At 51.2% G+C, this 18,076-nt stretch overlaps 1 protein-coding gene across 5 annotated transcripts in view; it reads left to right on the plus strand.

The window, feature by feature from the left end:
* LOC122541250 (ral guanine nucleotide dissociation stimulator-like) overlaps positions 1 to 18,076 on the plus strand; it is a 217,338-nt gene that overhangs the window by 189,980 nt on the left and 9,282 nt on the right. For all 5 annotated transcript variants that reach the window (XM_087979491.1, XM_087979488.1, XM_087979490.1 and 2 more), the window contains 4 exons: positions 3,917 to 3,949; positions 4,097 to 4,218; positions 12,587 to 12,679; positions 17,244 to 17,406. In XM_087979491.1, coding sequence (XP_087835617.1) covers positions 3,917 to 3,949; positions 4,097 to 4,218; positions 12,587 to 12,679; positions 17,244 to 17,406 — 411 coding nt within the window. The remainder of the gene's footprint in view (positions 1 to 3,916; positions 3,950 to 4,096; positions 4,219 to 12,586; positions 12,680 to 17,243; positions 17,407 to 18,076) is intronic.

Raw genomic sequence — 18,076 nt, forward strand, 5'->3', positions numbered from 1 at the left:
TGTCCTGGCTTAATCCATTCAGCTGGAAAGGAAAATGTGAACAGGACAATATTGGGGGTGGGGCGCAGGAAAATATCCAACTGATCCATCAAGCCCACCAGATATTGAAGCTTGCAGAGTGTGGGCGGCCTGGTGGCTCAGTGGTTAGCACTGCTGCCTCACAGTACCCGGGGCCCAGGTTTGGTTCCAGCCTCGGGCGACTGTCTGCGTGTGGAGTTTGCACATTCTGCACGGGTTTCCTCCCACAGTCCAAAGGTGTGGAGTAGCTGTGGGCTGGGTGTGTTGCTCTCTGGAAGGTTGCTTTGGACTCGACAAGCTGCATGGTCTGCTCCCACAATGTAAGGGTTCAATCAAAACGCTTTCTCCTACGCTCTTATTTCTGTGTTTTTCTATTTTTATTTTGCCCCTGACAATTCTCACCTAAGAATCTGTACCGAGGTACCTTTGTACGTAAAATGGTGCCATAAGTGACAACCCGTAAACGTTTCACTGGGCTGATTTGAGTACATGTGAGAATAAAGCCAATTCTAATTCAAATTCGTTACGATCTGAAAGCAGATAAAACACCAGAGCGAACATCTAGAACCAATAATTGAATTTTTGCAGCACATCCTTCCCTGACCCTCTCTCAAGTAATAATAAGAGACTTTTCAGAATTACATAGATCTCCCAACTGACCACTCATTGCAGTGTGTCCATGCTGATGTCTATCTGCCACTTGAACTTCTCCCTTTCGCTCTTTATCTCATTCAATTGCACCCACTATTGTTCCTCACGTGCTTTTATAGTTTATTCTTTGCTCTGGGTGCAGGATCATAGCTCCTTGAAAGTGGAGTCGCAGATAGACAGGGTGGTGAAGAAGGCGTTTGGTATGCTTTCCTTTATTGGTCAGAGTATTGAGTACTGGAGTTGGGAGGTCATGTTGCGGCTGTACAGGACATTGGTTAGGCCACTGTTGGAATATTGCATGCAATTCTGGTCTCCCTCCTGTTGGAAGGATGTTGTGAAACTTGAAAGGGTTCAGAAAAGATTTACAAGGATGTTGCCAGGGTTGGAGGGTTTGAGCTATCGGGAGAAGCTGAATAGACTGAGGCTGTTTTCCCTGGAGCATCAGAGGCTGAGGAGGTTGGAGGTTAATAAAATCATGGGGGGCATGGATAGGGTGAGAAGCCCAAAGTGTTTTCCTTGGGGTGAGGGGAGTCCAGAACTAGAGGGCATAGGTTTAGGGTGAGAGGGGAAAGATATAAAAGAGACCAGAGGGGCAACTTTTTCACGCAGAGGGTGGTGCATGTGTGGAATGAGCTGCCAGAGGAAGTGGTGGAGGCTGTTACAATTACAGCATTTAAAAGGCATTTGGATGGGGACATGAATGGGAAGGGTTTACAGGGATATGGGCCGAGTGCTTGCAAATGGGGCGATATTAATTTAGGACAGAGGTGGGGAACTTTTTCATGTTGGAAGGCTGCATTATGTTAGTTGTAATCTAATAAGGCTGCATCCAAGAAACTTCAATTATATATTCTTCAATATTCACATTTTTAATTGTGGCGGTCAGTCTGTGAGGATTATTTCGTTGAATTTTCTTTTACTCTCTGGTATTTTAAATACATTCATTTTAAGATTAAAATAAAAGTAATAAAGGACAAAAACCATATTAATAAAAAATAAAAGATTTGCTGTGCAAAATTTGGATTCATTCAAAAGGCCACACACAATGGCCTTAAGGTGCAGGTTCCTCACCCCTGATTTAGGATATCCGGTTGGCATGGACGAGTTGGACCGAAGGGCCTGTTTCCGTGCTGTTTATCTCTGACTCGATATGCTTAACTAGTTTAGCCTCAGATGCATTTACAGCATATTCCCCTCCCCCAACTACTCCATGAGGTGCTAATACAGAGAATGCTGGGAAGTGAAATCTCAGCAGGTCTGGCAGCATCTGTGGAGAGAGAGAGAGAGAAAAGACGAGAGTTCATGCTTTGGGTGGAGTGGAGCAGTTTTGTGTTTGCTTCAGCCTTGCAGTACGGTGCTTTTACTCTTTCTGGCTGCACAGTTTAGATTCCGCCCCCTCCCAACCCCCCCCCCCCCACCCTGCCCAGCGCCCTGAGTCCTCTCTGTAATGAGAGAGCAGCCCTGCACCTTTCTCAGGAACTGTACCCGCGAACGGACCTTACATTGGTGGCCTTCGGTCTCCCTCTTCCCTGCAAGCGGAAACATCCTCTCTGTCCACCCCTTTCAGAACGTTAAAGATCCCGATTGGCTGCCACTGACCTACGAATTAGGCCACTCGGCCTCTCAAGCCTGCTGTCCCCCCCGTTAAGTCGTGGCCAATCTAATCGCTCCGCTTTCCTGCCTATTCCCTCGCAAGCTTCCACCTCCTCTCTCGCAGAACGAGCCTTTTCCCACATCCACCTTACAAATATTCCAGATACTTCTTTCTGTTGATTTTAAGGAAGTGAGTTCCAAAGGTACACTGTTCTGTGAGAAAAGAGATTCTCCTTATCGGTCTTATTTTGACCCTTCCGTTGTGACTCTGAATCCTGGAATTCCATCGAAGGACATGTTGTCCAAGTCGACCTTGGGATCTTACTGATGTGGTTACCTCTTACTCCAATGCAAGTGCAGCCTTGACTAACCTTTCCTCATAACGCAATCCTCTTGTTCGAGGGGTTACCCTGTTCTGGCCTGCTTCCAACATCCTTCCTTCAATAAGGGGACCAGTGCTCTGCACAGATCTCCTCCATGTCCCTTACCACTGAAGAATTGCCTCCCTTAATTTGCCTGAAAATATGTTGCTGGTAAAGCGCAGCAGGTCAGGCAGCATCCAAGGAGCAGGAGAATCGACGTTTCGGGCATGAGCCCTTCTTCCTGAAATGTCGATTCTCCTGCTCCTTGGATGCTGCCTGACCTGCTGCGCTTTACCAGCAACATATTTTCAGCTCTGATCTCCAGCATCTGCAGTCCTCACTTTCCCTTAATTTGCCCTCAACCTCCCCCACGTGGTAAATGTCACATTCGATTAGCTTTCCTGATGTCTTGCTGTAGCTGCTCACGAACCTTAGACAATCAATGCCCCCCACACAGTTTTCTTCTTTGGAGCGAAAAGGGACGCAGCTAATAAAAAGGCAGTACGTTAGCACTGCTGCCTCACAGTGACAGGAACCTGGGTTCGATTCCAGTCTCCGAGCGACTGACTGTATGGAGTTTGCATGTTCTGCCTGGGTTTCCTCCGGGTGCGCTGGTTTCCTCCCACAATCCAAAGCTGTGCAGGTTAGTGTGGATTGGCCGTGCTAAACTGGCCATGGTGTTCAGGGATGTGTTGGTTAGGTGCACTAGCCATGGGAAATGCAGGGATGATCATTTTTAAATATATATATTTGGACCCCTTGTTCTTTGTGAAGACATCCACTTCTGTCTCCATCTAGCTAACTCTTAATAGAATCCCTATAATGTGGAAACAGGCCATTCCACCCATCAAGTCCACCCTGACTCTCTAAAGAGCATCCCAACCAGACTCTTCCACCTCTGCCCTATCCCTTTAACCCTACATTTCCCATGGCTAATCCACCTAGCCTGGATACTACGGGGCAACTTAGCACGACCAATCCACCCTGACCTGCACTTCTTTGGACTGTGGGAGGAAACCGGAGCACCTGGAGGTAACCCACGGGGAGAACATGTAAACTCCAATGCAGAGGGTCGCCCGAGGCTGGAATCGAACCGGGGTCCCTGGTGCTGTGAGGCAGCAGTGCTAACCACTGAGCCACCGTGCCGCCCGAGAGCATAAGTTCCAGGAAAGGGGGGGGAGGGCTCTTCAACTTTGCTCTTCAACTCCTTAAAGCGTTGGGGAAGGGAGGGCTCTTCAACTTTGCAACTCTTTCAGAACGTAACTGCAAACAATTTTCCCTCTCTCTTCCAGAACGGACTGATTAACTTTGAGAAGCGGAGAAAGGTAAGTTTCCCGTGGCAATTTGCCACTTCCGTCCAGCCCTTCGGTGTGTGATTTTTTTTTTTCTCTTGTTGTTGTTCCAATCCTTATGTTTTATTTTCTCTGTTTGTCCCGGGCTGGGGTGCGGGGGGCATTGTGGCGGACTGACAGGAATTTGAAATCATCGCCCAGATTAAGCTGCTCCAGAAAGCCTGCAAGAATTACCACTTTGAGAAAGATCCGGAATTCCTGAACTGGTTCGACGGCCTGGAGACGCTCAGTGAAGCTGAAAGGTGAGACAGTCCTGTCAGGGCCTTGGTGCTGACTGCTTTGTGTGTCGAGTGGCGCTGGGAAAGCACAGCCGCCCAGGCAGCATCCGAGGAGCAGGAGAGTCGGGCATAAGCCCTTCACCAAGATGTGCTTTTCCAGCACCACACTCTCGACTCTGATCTGCAGCATCTGCACCCCTCACTTTCTCCGGGCTGACTGCTTTCTTCATGATCAGGGACTTGGTTTTGCGCTGGAGCGGAGGAGACCGAGGGCTGACTTTATAGAGGTTGATAAAAAAAAATCATGAGGGGCATAGATATTCAATAGCTTTTCCCCAGGGTGGGGGAGTCCAAAACTAGAGGGGAGAGGGTCCATAGGGGCAATGTTTTTCACACAGAAGGTGGTGAGTGTCTGGAATGGGCTACCAGAGGTAGTGGTGGAGCTGAGTACAATTTGGTAATTTAAGAAGCATTTGGGCAGATCTGGGAGGAATACAGAACAAATGCTGTGGACCCTTACGATCATAAATTGTCTAACTCAGGACAATTTCAAGTTATCTGCTCCCAAAGGCAATTGATGAGAATGAATAATGAAAACTGAGACGCAGAGATGATTGACTGTCAGAGTCTTTTGTCCCTGAGTTGAAATATCTATTGCTATTGGGGGTGGGGGGGTGGGGCAATGCATTTAAGGTGAGGGGGGCAAGTTTAAAGGAGATGCGAGGGGCAAGTGTTTTTACACAGAGAGTAGCAGGAGTCTGGAACACGCTGCCAGGGTGGTGGTGGAGGGAGATGCGGTAGGAGTGTTTAAGGGACTTTAAGGTAAGCATGTGAATATGCATCGGGGCGGCACAGTGGCTCAGTGGTTAGCACTGCAGCCTCACAGCTCCAGGGACCCATGTTCGATTCCAGCCTTGGGTGACTATCTGTAGAGTTTGCATGTTCTCCCTGTGTCTGCATGCATTCTCTCCAGGTGCTCCAGTTTCTTCCCACAGTGCAAAGATGTGCAGATCAGGGTGGATCGGCCATGCTAAATTGCCCATAGTGTTCAAGGATGTGTAGGTTAGGGGCATTAGTCAAGGGTAAATGTAGGGTTACAGGGTAGGGGGAATGGGTCTGGGTGGGTTACTCTTCGGAGGGTCAGTGTGGACTTGTTGGGCCAAAGGGCCTGTTTCCACACTGTAGTGATTCTATGAACCCCAAGGAACCTGTAGGGGGTGGGGGGGGGAAATGGACCAAAAGCGGGCAGAGTTTAATTTGGTGTTGAGAGTGTGTTGCTGGAAAAACACAGCAGGTCAGGCAGCATCCGAGGAGCAAGGATATTAACGTTTCGGGCCGGAGTCCTTCATCAGGATTCCTGCTCCTCAGATGCAGCCTGACCTGCTGTACTTTCCCAGCAACACACTCTGAACTCTGATCTCCAGCATTTGCAGACCTCACTGTCTCCAGAGCTTAACTTGGCATCAGGTTCAGCACAGCTTGTGGGTAGAAGGGCCAGTTCCTGTGCTGTATATTCTACGAAGGGTGGGGTGTCAATCTCAGCCATAGAAAAAGAGTCCTCAGCTCATGAAAAACCAGTCAAAAAAATGTCAATGGACAAACTATTCTCACCCCCTTTCCCCAGCATGTGGCCCATTGCCTTGCGTGTCTTGGCATTGCAAGTGAATGTCTGAGTCGATACTTGTTAAGTGTTAGTTGGCTTTCTGTCTCTACTGCCCTGACGGGCAATGAATTGCAGAATCCCACCACCACTCCCCGGGGTGAAAATATTTTCTTCACACCCCCTTCGAAGGCTTATCTTAAATCTAAGCCCCGTTCATTCCCCCGTTCCTTCCTGCCTACCTCAGCTATGCCCCTCACCATGTTACAGCTCATTTTTAACTGTAGGAGCAAGGGGGTGGCTCATTTCCTCAATTCCGCCCCCTCCTCAGTTCCGGGTTTGCGGCTGCATTGTCGGAGCTGGGATGATTGGGTGTCATCACTGGCCTGAGAAATCCCGGGATTCAGGCTAATGTTTTGGCAGGAGGTTTTCAAATCCCTTGCCAGTTGTGGATTGGGGGGTTGCAGGTGGGCGGTGGGGTGGGGGGGAATATCAATCTGGAATTGGAAGCTGTTCAGTCATCGTGGCTATTGGCATAACTTCAACTCCCCCCATCCCCCGCCCCACTCCGCCAAGGACACGCAAGTCCTGGGCCTCTTCCACCGCCAGATCCAAGCCACCTGACACCTGGAGGAAGGCCACCTCATCTTTCACCTTAGAACCCTCCAATCACACAGCATCAACGTCAACTTCACCATTTCCTCATCTCCCCTCCCCCCACCTCATTCCAGAGCCAACATTCCAACTTGGCACTGCCCCCTTGACCTGCCCATCTTCCTTCCCACTTACCCGTTCCACCCTCCCTTCCGACCTATCACTGTTAGCCCCCTGCCTTCATCCACCTATCGCCTTCCCAGCTACCTTCCCCCCCCCAGCCCCACTCCCACCCACCCCCATTTATCTCTCAGCCCCCTTCCCCACCCCCACGTTCCTGATGAAGGGCTTATGCCCAAAACGTTGACTCTACTGTTCCTCAGATGCTGCCTGACCGGCTGTGCTTTTCCAGCGCCTCCACACTTTTCGGCTCTGACTCTCCAGCATCCGCAGTCCTCACTTTCTCCTTATGACCACAAGCCCGTCTGATTCACGCGGTCCCTTCGGTAACGCAAGCTACTGCCCCTGCATTCTCTGGCCTAAGTATCACTGCAGACCCACAGCAACGTGGTTGACTGGTAGTTGCCCTCTGCATTGGTGTAGCGAGTTACTCAGTTGTGTGTTCGACACCCACTTCACATGGATCCCAGCAGTTCATTAAAACGGCTCCCCATCACATTCCTAACAGCAACAATGTGAAGGACAGCAAATGCTGGCCTTGAGCATGTAAGGTAAAAGAACTGGAAAAAACTACATCCTTTACCTATCGTTAACAAACATCTATCAATCTCGGGCTGAAATGGTCTACCCGTGTTTCTGTGGGGACCTGTGTCCTTTATAATCACTTAGTAAGTCTAGCTCTAATTTGAGAGACTTCTCTCTGCTTCTGGACAAGACATTCTTCTATTCAACCTTAGCTGTTCTCTTTAATTTTTTTTGCTATTTGGATCAGTTTTATCGAATCCCTACAGTACAGAAAGCAGCTGTTTTGACCCATCGAGTTTGCTCTGACTCTTCCACACCCTATCCCTGTAAACCTATATTTCCTATGGCTCACTCACCTGATCTACACATCCCCTGAACACCATGGGGCAATTTAGCACGGCCAGTCCATCCTAACCTGCATGGCTTTGGACTCTGGGAGGAAACCCACACAGACACGGGGAGAATGTGCAATACCCACACAGGCAGTGGCTGGAATTGAACCCGGGTCCCTGGCGCTGTGAGGCAGCATTGCTAACCACTGAGCCACCGTGCTGCTCCTTAGCATCTGAAGGCCAAGGAGCATGAACCTCACCTGTGTAAGCACTCTCTGTCATTAACCTTTGGAGATCAGGCGCTATTTTGGTAAATTGATCCGCTGCACTCCCTCCAAAACTGAAATATACCCTTCCTGAGCTGCAGTGCCCAGGGGGTGTGGTCTAGCCAGATTTCTGACTGATAGGTGAGGGGATAGCGCTGAAATGACTGAACCTCCCCTCTCCCTGTTCCCTGAGTTTTGTCTCTGTAGACGCCAGTGGAGAGTAATCTTGAGCAGGGTCTTCTTTGCCGTGAGTGAGAACATGTGCACACCCTACTTGTCTCTGTCAACTCGACAAAAGGAAAAGCTGCCCGCTGCTGCCCAGTGCTCTGGCCTTCCCCACCTCGCCCCTCAGGTCAACCGGCCGTCGTTTCAAAATTTAATCAAACCTTGACCGTTAACTGTCCATAAAACCACAAGACATAGGAGCGGAAGTAAGGCCATTCGGCCCAAAATCATGGCTGATGGGCATTTCAACTCCAATTACCCGCATTCTCCCCGTAGCCCTTAATTCCTTGTGACACCAAGAATTTATCAATTTCTGCCTTGAAGACATTTAGCGTCCCAGCCTCCACTGCACTCTGTGGCAATGAATTCCACAGGCCCACCACTCTCTGGCTGAAGAAATGTCTCCGCATTTCTGTTCTGAATTTACCCCCTCTAATTCTAAGGCTGTGTCCACGGGTCCTAGTCTCCTTGCCTAATGGAAACAATTTCCTAGCATCCACCCTCTCCAAGCCATGTATTATCTTGTAAGTTTCTATTAGATATCCCCTTAATCTTCTAAACTCCAAAGAATACAACCCCAGGATCCTCAGCCATTCCTCGTATGTTAGACCTACCATTCCAGGGATCATCCGTGTGAATCTCCGCTGGACATGCTCCAGTGCCAGTATGTCCTTCCTGAGGTGTGGGGACCAAAACTGGACACAGTACTCCAAATGGGGCCTAACCAGAGCTTTATAAAGTCTCAGTAGCACAACTGTGCTTTTATATTCCAACCCTCTCGAGATAATTGACAACATTGCATTCACTTTCTTAATCACGGACTCAACCTGCATGTTTACCTTTAGAGAATCCTCAACTAGCACTCCCAGATCCCTCTGTACTTTGGCCTTACGAATTTTCTCACCGTTAAGAAAGTAATCCATGTTTCTATTCTTTTTTCCAAAGTGCAAGACCTTGCATTGGCTCACATTGAATTCCATCAGCCATTTCCTTGACCACTCCTCCAAACTGTCTAGATCCTTCTGCAGCCTCCCCACTTCCTCAGTACTACCTGCCTGTCCACCTAACTTTGTACCATCAGCAAACTTCGCTAGAATGCCCCCAGTCCCTTCATCCAGATCATTAATATATAACGTGAACAGCTGCGGCCCCAACACTGAACCCTGCGGGACACCGCTTGTCACCGGCTGCCATTCCGAAAAAGAACCTGTTATCCCAACTCTCTGCCTTCTGTCAGATAGCCAATCCTCAATCCATACCAGTAGCTCACCTCGAACACCATGGGCCCTCACCTTGCTCAGCAGCCTCCCGTGTGGCACCTTATCAAAGGCCTTTTGGAAGTCTAGGTAAACCACATCCACTGGGTTTCCCCGGTCTAACCTACTGGTCACCTCTTCAAAGAACTCCAACAGGTTTGTCAGGCACGACCTCCCTTACTAAATCCATGTTGACTTGTTCTAATCCGACCCTGCTCTTCCAAGAATTTAGAAACCTTATCCTTAATGATGGATTCTAGAATTTTACCAACAACCGAGGTTAGGCTAATTGGCCTATAATTTTCCATCTTTTGCCTTGATCCTTTCTTGAACAAGGGGGTTACAACAGCGACCTTCCAGTCATCTGGGACTTTCCCTGACTCCAGTGACTTTTGAAAGATCTCAACCAACGCCTCCGCTATTTCCTCAGCCACCTCCCTCAGAACTGTCAATCAGCTTCACTGGATGCATTGTCTGTGGTGAACCAATTAGCATTCGCTTGGCAACCAATCAGCACCCTCCTCTGCTGCAGTATGAACCCGTTTAGTTGGTGTTCTTGTGAGATGTCCAGATGAGTGCAAAGTGAAATGTTTTGACAAATTGCTTTTTGAGCAACCCCCTAAAATATTCCACTAATCCCCCCTCCCCCACCCAGGGCGCTAAACAGTCTTTCACCCAGTCGGGCGGGTTTCCCGAGTTTAGGTTAAAGGTGGTCTGAACCCATCAATGCCAGCAAGGCAAATCAAATCAGAAGGGAATTGTCGGCCCCATCTTCAAAGCCTGACCCTTCCCCCGTCACCTTCCCCTGTTGGCTCGCCCCGTGAGGGTTACCCGCTTACCAAAACACTGGCACCGGAGTGGTTCGGAAAAGGACGGACAACCCCGGGTCAGAATGGGCGAGCCAGCCCCGGTGAGCAGGGAGCGGCCAGGGGTCAGGCAGGCGGTCTCTGAAGCCGACCCAGCAGCTGCTATGGCGTGCTGACTGGAACCCGAGCAAGGTGGAATCCCGGGTGGGAGGCACCGAGTGGGTGTAGACCCCTCTCAGCCCGCTCCCCACCCCCCCCCTGCCGAGCCCATACCATCACTACCCCACGCTAACCCTTCAGTCCCCTTTTCCTGAAGCGAATCTGCTTTGAATTCGGACTGGGGGAAAATGGGACTGGCGGGCTCCCTTGTGCTGGTGAGTTTCAGATCTGCACGTCTGCCTTTACTGAGGCACAGAGTGACAGAGCAACGAGACCCTGTCAGAAGAACATGCCTCCCCCCTTATTTCACTCCTGAAACCCCTCGCTTTTTAAACAGTGCTCCCTCGTTCTGGACTCGCCGCCCCCTCCAGGAGACTCATCCCGGTCTGCCTTGTCAACTCAAACTTTATGCTTTTCCATCAAGTCATCCCTTACTCCTCTGAACTCTGGCCTGCCCTCAGCAGACAACTCCATCGATTCTAGTTATTACTGCAGTCAATTAATTGAATCGATGTAGTCTTGCCTGAATCTGCACCCATGCTTCCCTCCCCCCCCCTCCCAACCCAGTTCCACTTCTGCCACGTTGGGGGTTTGACAATTCTTGGCCCCATAGCCACCTTGGATGCCACCTCCTGGTGCCAACTGCGTGTCAGACGGCAGTGTTTTTTACCGCAGAGGCTCGTGGATTTAAGATGCAATTCAGAGGCTGGACCGCGTTCCCTTCCTATGCAAGGCCGGAGGGAGGGCCGCGCTGTCACCTCTCTGACCGAGCCGGCCACCCGGGAGTTGGACGGGCACTGGATTCCTTGGGAGGAAAGCTGAGGACCTCTGCCCGGCGTCCCACCCAGGATTTATCCCTCAACCCGAGGGCATCAGGGAGATCAGCGAGCCAGGCTTCACCCCCTTGTCGGTTGTGGGATCTTGCTGTGCATGGATTGGCTGCTGCTTGCCTCGCTGCCTCACTTCAGATTGGGCGCCAGAGTGCTTTGGCACCTGCTGAGGCCATGAAAGGCAAGCATTCCAATGTTTGCGCAGTAACCTCCTTCCATAGAGCAAACCAGGTCGGATGGGCTGAGCGATCTAACGGCAATCAATTCTGTTCTTTCGGACGTGAGGGGCATATGTCAGTCTTCGTCTTGTTCCTTGTAAATTTCTAAATTGTGGGAATTCAGCTTCCTTCCAATACAGTCTGACACTGCCCTGTTTGAAGGGCCCTATCGGGTTTGGGAAATGAGTCAGTCAGGAGACCTTGGTCTCTGTCTCTGTCTGTCTCTCTCTCTCTCTCTCTCTGTGTTTCTCTCTCTCTTGCATATGGCTGATATATGGTTTTTGTTTGGTTTTTTTGCCCTTCCAACAACACAAAAGTTCCAATCGACACTTCTCCCTCCTGATGCCCGATAAGGATGGCCTGGACAGAGTGGATGTTGGGAAGGTGTTTCCATTGGTAGGAGAGACCAGGACCCGAGGGCACAGCCTTAGAGTAAAGGGAAGACCTTTTAGAATGGAGATAAGGAGAAACTTCTTCAGCCAGAGAGTGGGCAATCTATGGAATTCATTACCACAGAAGGCTGTGGAGGCCAGGCCATTGAGTGTATTTGAGATGCAGGTAGATAGGTTCTTGAGTATTAAGGGGATCAAGGATTACAGGGAGAAAGGGGGAGAATGGGGTTGAGAAACTTATTAGCCATGAGTAAATGGTGGAGTGGGCTCAATGTGCTGAAAGGAGCTGAAATTAGGCAGACGTCTTATGGTCTTATAGGATTTAGGCCGTAAACTCACTGAACTTGGCCTAGTTTGTCACTTGGTACCCTCGCCTGAGGAGACAGCACGGCTTGGCAGCGTTAGGCCTTGTGGAGGAGGAATGTTGGTGAACTGTCTCTCTCCCACCCCCCTCTCTCTCTCTCGTTCGCTGTCCCTGTGATGCCCTAGTGCCCTTAAGTGACACAGTTTTCCAAGCATTAGGAGGGGGAGGTAAGGAGAGCTGGACGTTGGGTGGGGGTGAGGCATGGGGTGGGGGGGTGGGGAGCACCCAATCTCTTAGAGCTCCCGTGCCACGTATCTCTGGGTTGGCACCGTGCCCAGTCGGAACACCTGGAGGCCCTTTCCCTCCACCCCACTTGAGGTGGACGAGCCTGTGGCTGGTGTTGGCAGCATTGGCGGAGGTGGGGGGGGGCGCTGCTGGGAGCCAAACCCACACTGGATTGGGAAGAGGCGCCGGTAGTGGATTCCTCATTGCCCCTCCCCCCCCCCCCACCCAGAGTGGTGGCTCCGCACTGGGGTCCCGCTGCGCGCATGTGTAGAGTCAGCTCACAGTGGGCTGGGGATCTCGGAGGTGAAGAGGAGAGCCCCCTACACACTGCGCGTGTGCGCGAGTGAGGCGAAGGAGAGAGAGTCGCTGGCAGGGTTCATCTTTCCGGGCAAACGGCCAACCGGTTGGTGTCTTTTGCAGCTACAAGTTATCATGCGAAGTGGAGCCGCTGGTGGAAGCGAGTGGCACTCCCACGAAGACTCGGCCGACGTTGGTCATCACGCACTGCAGCGAGTGAGTATGCCTTGCCGGGTTTGCGCTGACCCAGCGCGCTCTGCCGCGTGCCGTGGGAAATCCCCCGCTCCGCCAGGGAGGTCAAGGGTTTTTTTTTTAATCGAAGGTGTGCGAGCTTGCCGTCTTGACGGCTGGTGACCGGAAACATCTGGCGGTTTCAGGGGGTTAGCAAGGTTTGGGGTGGTCTTGTGGCACGGTGTGTGGGAGTGGGTAGGACTCAGACGGCATAGGTTTAGGGTGAGAGGGGAAAGATATAAAAGGGACCGAAGGGGCAACTATTTCACACAGAGGGTGGTGCGTGTATGGAATAAGCTGCCAGAGGAAGTGGTGGAGGCTGGTACAATTGCAACATTTAAGAGGCATTTGGATGGGTATATGAATAGGAAGGGTTTAGAGGGATATGGGCCGGGTGCTGGCAAATGGGACTAGATTGGGTTGGGATATCTGGTCAGTATGGACGGGTTGGACCGAAGAGTCTGTTTCCATGCTGTACATCTCTATGACTCCCCTGCTTCCAATCCCTCCCCAGGACTCCCTGATGGCCCAGGTGAAACTGCGTCCATGACGCAGCTTACATCTTTGGGCAGCACGGTGGCACAGTGGTTAGCGCTGCTGCCTCACAGTGCCAGGGACCCGGGTTCAATTCCCGCCTCAGGCAACTGTCTGTGTGGAGTTTGCACATTCTCCCCGTGTCTGCGTGGGTTTCCTCTGGGTGCTCCGGTTTCCTCCCACAATCCAAAAACGTGCAGGTTAGGGTGGATTGGCCATGGGAAAACCCATAGTGTCAGGTGAAGGGGTAAATGTAGGCGAATGGATCTGGGTGGGTTACTCTTCGGAGGGTCGGTGTGGACTTGTTGGGCCGAAGGGCCTGTTTCCACACTGTAGGGAATCTAATCATCTTGGTACGATCCTCATCATCCCCCACAAGATGATATTCTGGAGGCATGGGTTCAAATCCTACCAAGGCTAATGGTAATATTTAATTTGAGTGAAGCATTGTCATTAAACCTCATCTGGTTCACTCCTGTCCTTCATAGAAGAAGAAATAAAAGGGAAGGACAGCACAGGGAACAGGCCATTCGGCCCTCGAAGCCTGTGCCAATCATCATGCCCTAACTAAACTGAAAAGCAAACCTTTTGCCCTTATCCCTTAATTCCCTCCTTTCATAGAACTCTACAGTTCTATGGCCCTTTGGCCCAACAAGTCCATACTGCTCCCACCCCCCCCAAAGAGTATCCCACCCAAACCCATTACTCAACATTTAACCCAGACTAATGCAGCTAACCTACAGATCCCTGAACACTATGGGGCAATTTAGCATGGCCAATCCACCCTAACCTGCACATCTTTGGACTGTGGGAGGAACCCCACACAGACACGGGGAGAATGTGCAAACGCCACACGGGTAGTCACCCAAGGCTGGAATCGAACCTGGGTCCCTGCCGTTGTGAGGTAGCAGTGCTAACCACTGAGCCGCCGTGCCACCCCAATCATGTAACCATCCAGGTGCCTCTTAAATGTCGCCCACATGCCTGCTTCCACCATCCCTTCTGGCGGTGCGTCCCAGGCTACTACCACTCTCTGTGTTTAAAATGTCCCTCGCACATCTCCCTTAACTTTTCCCCCTTTCACCTTGAACCTATGCCCCCTTGAGACTGAAACTTCAGCCCTGGGGGAAAACACCTCTGACTATCCACCCTGTCTACACCTCTCGTAATTTTGTAGACCTCTATCAGGTCTCATTTCAGTCCCTGTCTTTCCAGTGAAAACAATCCCAATCTTACACACTCTGGCCTACGTGTGACTCCGGACCCACAGCCATGTGGTGTCCTTGCTTAGGGATGAGTGATAAATGCTGACCCAGACAGTGACGCTAACAGGAAGTGAACAAATGTTAAAAAATAAAACGTTCTAACACACATCAACAATAAAGACGGGAGAGATTCCTGTTCAGTCATGTGTTGGAAGATGATATAGAGACTCTACCATCACCCAGGTCTCAGCAGATACATGGGAAAGTGTATCTGTTGCCAAAACAGCGTGCATTCTGGGAGCAGAGTGGTTTATGTGGATCAGATGGGAGCCGTTGTCATGGGACCAAGCCCCGTTCAAGCTGGGGTTGAACTGGGGACCTTCCTCCTCACCCGACGCAACTAGACCCGCCGTCAGAAAGCTATGTTATGTGAATGGGGCAAGGGAGAGCTGGGCTGTTGGTGCATAAAGCAGTGTGGTTGCTAGGGCAAGTCGGGATGGCAGATTGAAAGCAGGAATGACTTCTCCCAAAGAGTGGTGAATCTGTGCAGTTAATTCCCCGAGATTCCGGGTGGGATGTTGAGTCAATTTTTAATTGGGAATGGGGTTACGGAGAACGGGCAGGATTTTGGAGCTGAGGCCGAGATGAGATCAGCCATATTCTTATCTCATGTATAAGAAGTCTATCACCTCTGGGACATCCTGGTAAATAATTTCCATGCTCTCATCTCCTTTCTAAAGTGTGGTGCCCAGAATGGGACACAGAAACACACCAATCTACTTCGAGAGGCATGTTATTTTCTCTGCGTCATGGAATCCCTACAGTGTGGAAGCAGGCCAATCGGCCCATCAAGTTCACACCAACCGTCCGCAGGGCATCCCACCCAGATCCACTCCTACCCTATCCCTGCGTTTCCTATAGCTAAACCACCTAACCTACACATCCCTGAGTGCTCTGGGCAAATTAACATGGCCAATCCACCCTAAGCTGCACATCTTTAGACTGTGGGAGGAAACCAGAGCATCCAGAGGAAACCCACGCAGACACGGGGAGAATGTGCAAACTCCACACAGTCAGTCGCCTGAGGCGGGAATCGAACCTGGGTCCCTGGTGCTGTGGGGCAGCAGTGCTAACCACTGAGCCACCATGCCGCCCTGCAAATTAAGTGCCAAATAGTTGCCTTTTTCAGCCATGGGTAGCCGCTCATGTCGTTGGGTAATCAGTGGTTCCCTCGCTTTCCTCCATTTGAAAGCTTTCAGTCTGTTCAAAAGCGTCGAGCGCAGCACACTGGAAACGGGCAGATCAAACCAGTTCCGTGCCTCTTGTTCCCACTCCGGGATTGTGGAACATTAGTTCCTGCAGCAATAGGTGAAATCCATAGTTGATGCGAGAGAAGTTCATGGTTTAAGATGGCTCCGATATTCTCTCGCCCCACCAACCATTCATGCCCCTTCCCCCCACCACCACCACAACCACCCCCCACCCCGACCCCGGCCACATCCGTGCTCACCTGCTGAGGTGATGGTTCTGAACGAGACGGTTGCACGAGACTGAATGCTGACTTAATAAACAAGGGTAAAAGTCACACAACACCAGGTTATAGTCCAACACCAGGTTATAGTTATTGGAAGCACTAGCTTTTGGAGCGCTGCTCCTTCATCAGGTGGTTGTGGAGGTTAAGATCATGCTCACGGAATGTATAGATCATCGTTCCTCATGGAGGGCTTTTGCCCGGAACGTCGATTTTCCTGCTCCTCGGATGCTGCCTGACCTGCTGTGCTTTTCCAGCACCATTCTAATCTAGACTCTGGTTTCCAGCATCTGCAGTCCTTGTTTTTACCTCACGGAATTTATAGCAAAAGGAGTCCCAGTGTCATAGAGATGTGACACAGTGAACAATCTTAGATTAAAATGTTCATTTTTTCGAATGGGATTTGCCGGTTTCTGTTCTTCGATATGTAAATCCCAGAACTTCCTTTAAATTACATTCTCAAGACAGCTCAGCTTTTTAAACAGTAAGTGTGAAGTCTGTCTGTGTCCCAATGCTATGTCAGACTGACGATGCGGTCTCCTCTACATTGGGGAGACCGGACGCCTTCTCGCAGAGCGCTTTAGGGAACATCTCTGGGACACCCGCACCAATCAACCCCACCTCCCCATGGCCCAACATTTCAACTTCCCCTCCCACTCTGCCGAGTACATGGAGGTCCTGGGCCTCCTTCACCACCACTACCTCACCACCTGATGCCTGGAGGAAGAACGCCTCATCTTCCCCCTCGGAACACTTCAATCCCATGGGCATCAATGTGGACTTCACCAGTTTCCTCATTTCCCCTCCTCCCACCTTACCTTTCAGCTCAGCACGGTCCTCATGACCTGTCCTACCAGCCAATGTCCCTTCCCACCTATCCCCTCCACCTTCCCCTCTGACCTATCACCTCCAACCCCACTGCCATTCACCTATTGTACTCTTTGCTATCTTCCCCCAAACCTCCTCCCTGACCTAGCACCTTCATCCCCACCCTCATTCACCTATTGTACTCTTTGTTACCTTCTCCCCAGCCTCACCCCCTCTCCCATTTATCTCTCCACCCTGGAGGCTTCCTGCCTGAATTCCTGATGAAGGGCTTTTGCCCGAAAGGTCGATTTTCCTGCTCTTTGGATGCTGCCTGACCTGCTGTGCTTTTCCAGCAGCACTCTGATCTAGCTTGTCAAACCCTCTGTGTAGTTTTCCAGAGGTTTACACGGATTTGTACAGTTTTTGAGCAAAGTAAAATGTTTTTAAATGCGGGGTGTCTTTGTCGTTTCAGCCCTCCGTCTGGCCAGAACAGCCCGACTGTTCCGAGCAGCGGGTTGGTACCATGGGACGTGCCCGGCTCACCCACACCAGACCAGGACAGCCCCGGCGAATTCCCCGGGCTGAAGGAGCACTCGTTCAAACCCATTAATGCGTTGCTGTGCAAGGTCGCCCGGGTAATGATGAACGCCCACACTCCCCCCCTGCCCGCCCGCCCTGACGCCATTTGCGAAAGGGGGCATGTTGAGAGGGGGCGCTCTCGATCGTTTCAGCGTTTGGCAATCCCTTTTGCAGCGCTGCTGAGGGAGAGATTTGGCTCGGGGTTGGGGGGGGGGGGGGTGGGAGCTCTTCGAAAAGCACGGGGTGGGCTGGATTGAGAAGTCGGGGAGGGGGTTGGGAAAGGGACGGCGATGAGGGAGAGAGGCACAGATCGCAAGGGTTGAGCGGAAGAAGCAAAGGGGGGAACTGAAGTAAAGGTTTCCCGCCCGGGGTGTGGAAAAGCGCTGCCTGGGAGCGTGGTGGTGGTGGGGCGTGCTTCAATCGAGGAGGGGGCATTTGGGTACGGCGAGAGAAGAGGGAGGTCTCCCTGGCCAGGCCCTGCGCTGTACGGTTGCACGAGGGTGGCTGACCATCGCAGGGCGCTCCATCCCGAGGCCTAGTTTAACGCTGTGAGGACATGACCCCCCCACAACGGCAGGCTGGGTGTGGTCAACGTCAGATAAGAAACATTGAGCTGCAAGTGAGATGGTGGCAATGATCAGTTTGAAAATCCTTGTTGCCTTCAGGGGGAGGAAGTCTGCCATCCGTACCTGGCCCCGGCCTACATGTGATGGTCAGGCCCACTGC

This window comes from Chiloscyllium plagiosum, unplaced genomic scaffold (assembly GCF_037043375.1).
Source record: "Chiloscyllium plagiosum isolate Xiang-an unplaced genomic scaffold, Cpla_swu_hap1 HiC_scaffold_35, whole genome shotgun sequence".
Taxonomy (NCBI): domain Eukaryota; kingdom Metazoa; phylum Chordata; class Chondrichthyes; order Orectolobiformes; family Hemiscylliidae; genus Chiloscyllium; species Chiloscyllium plagiosum.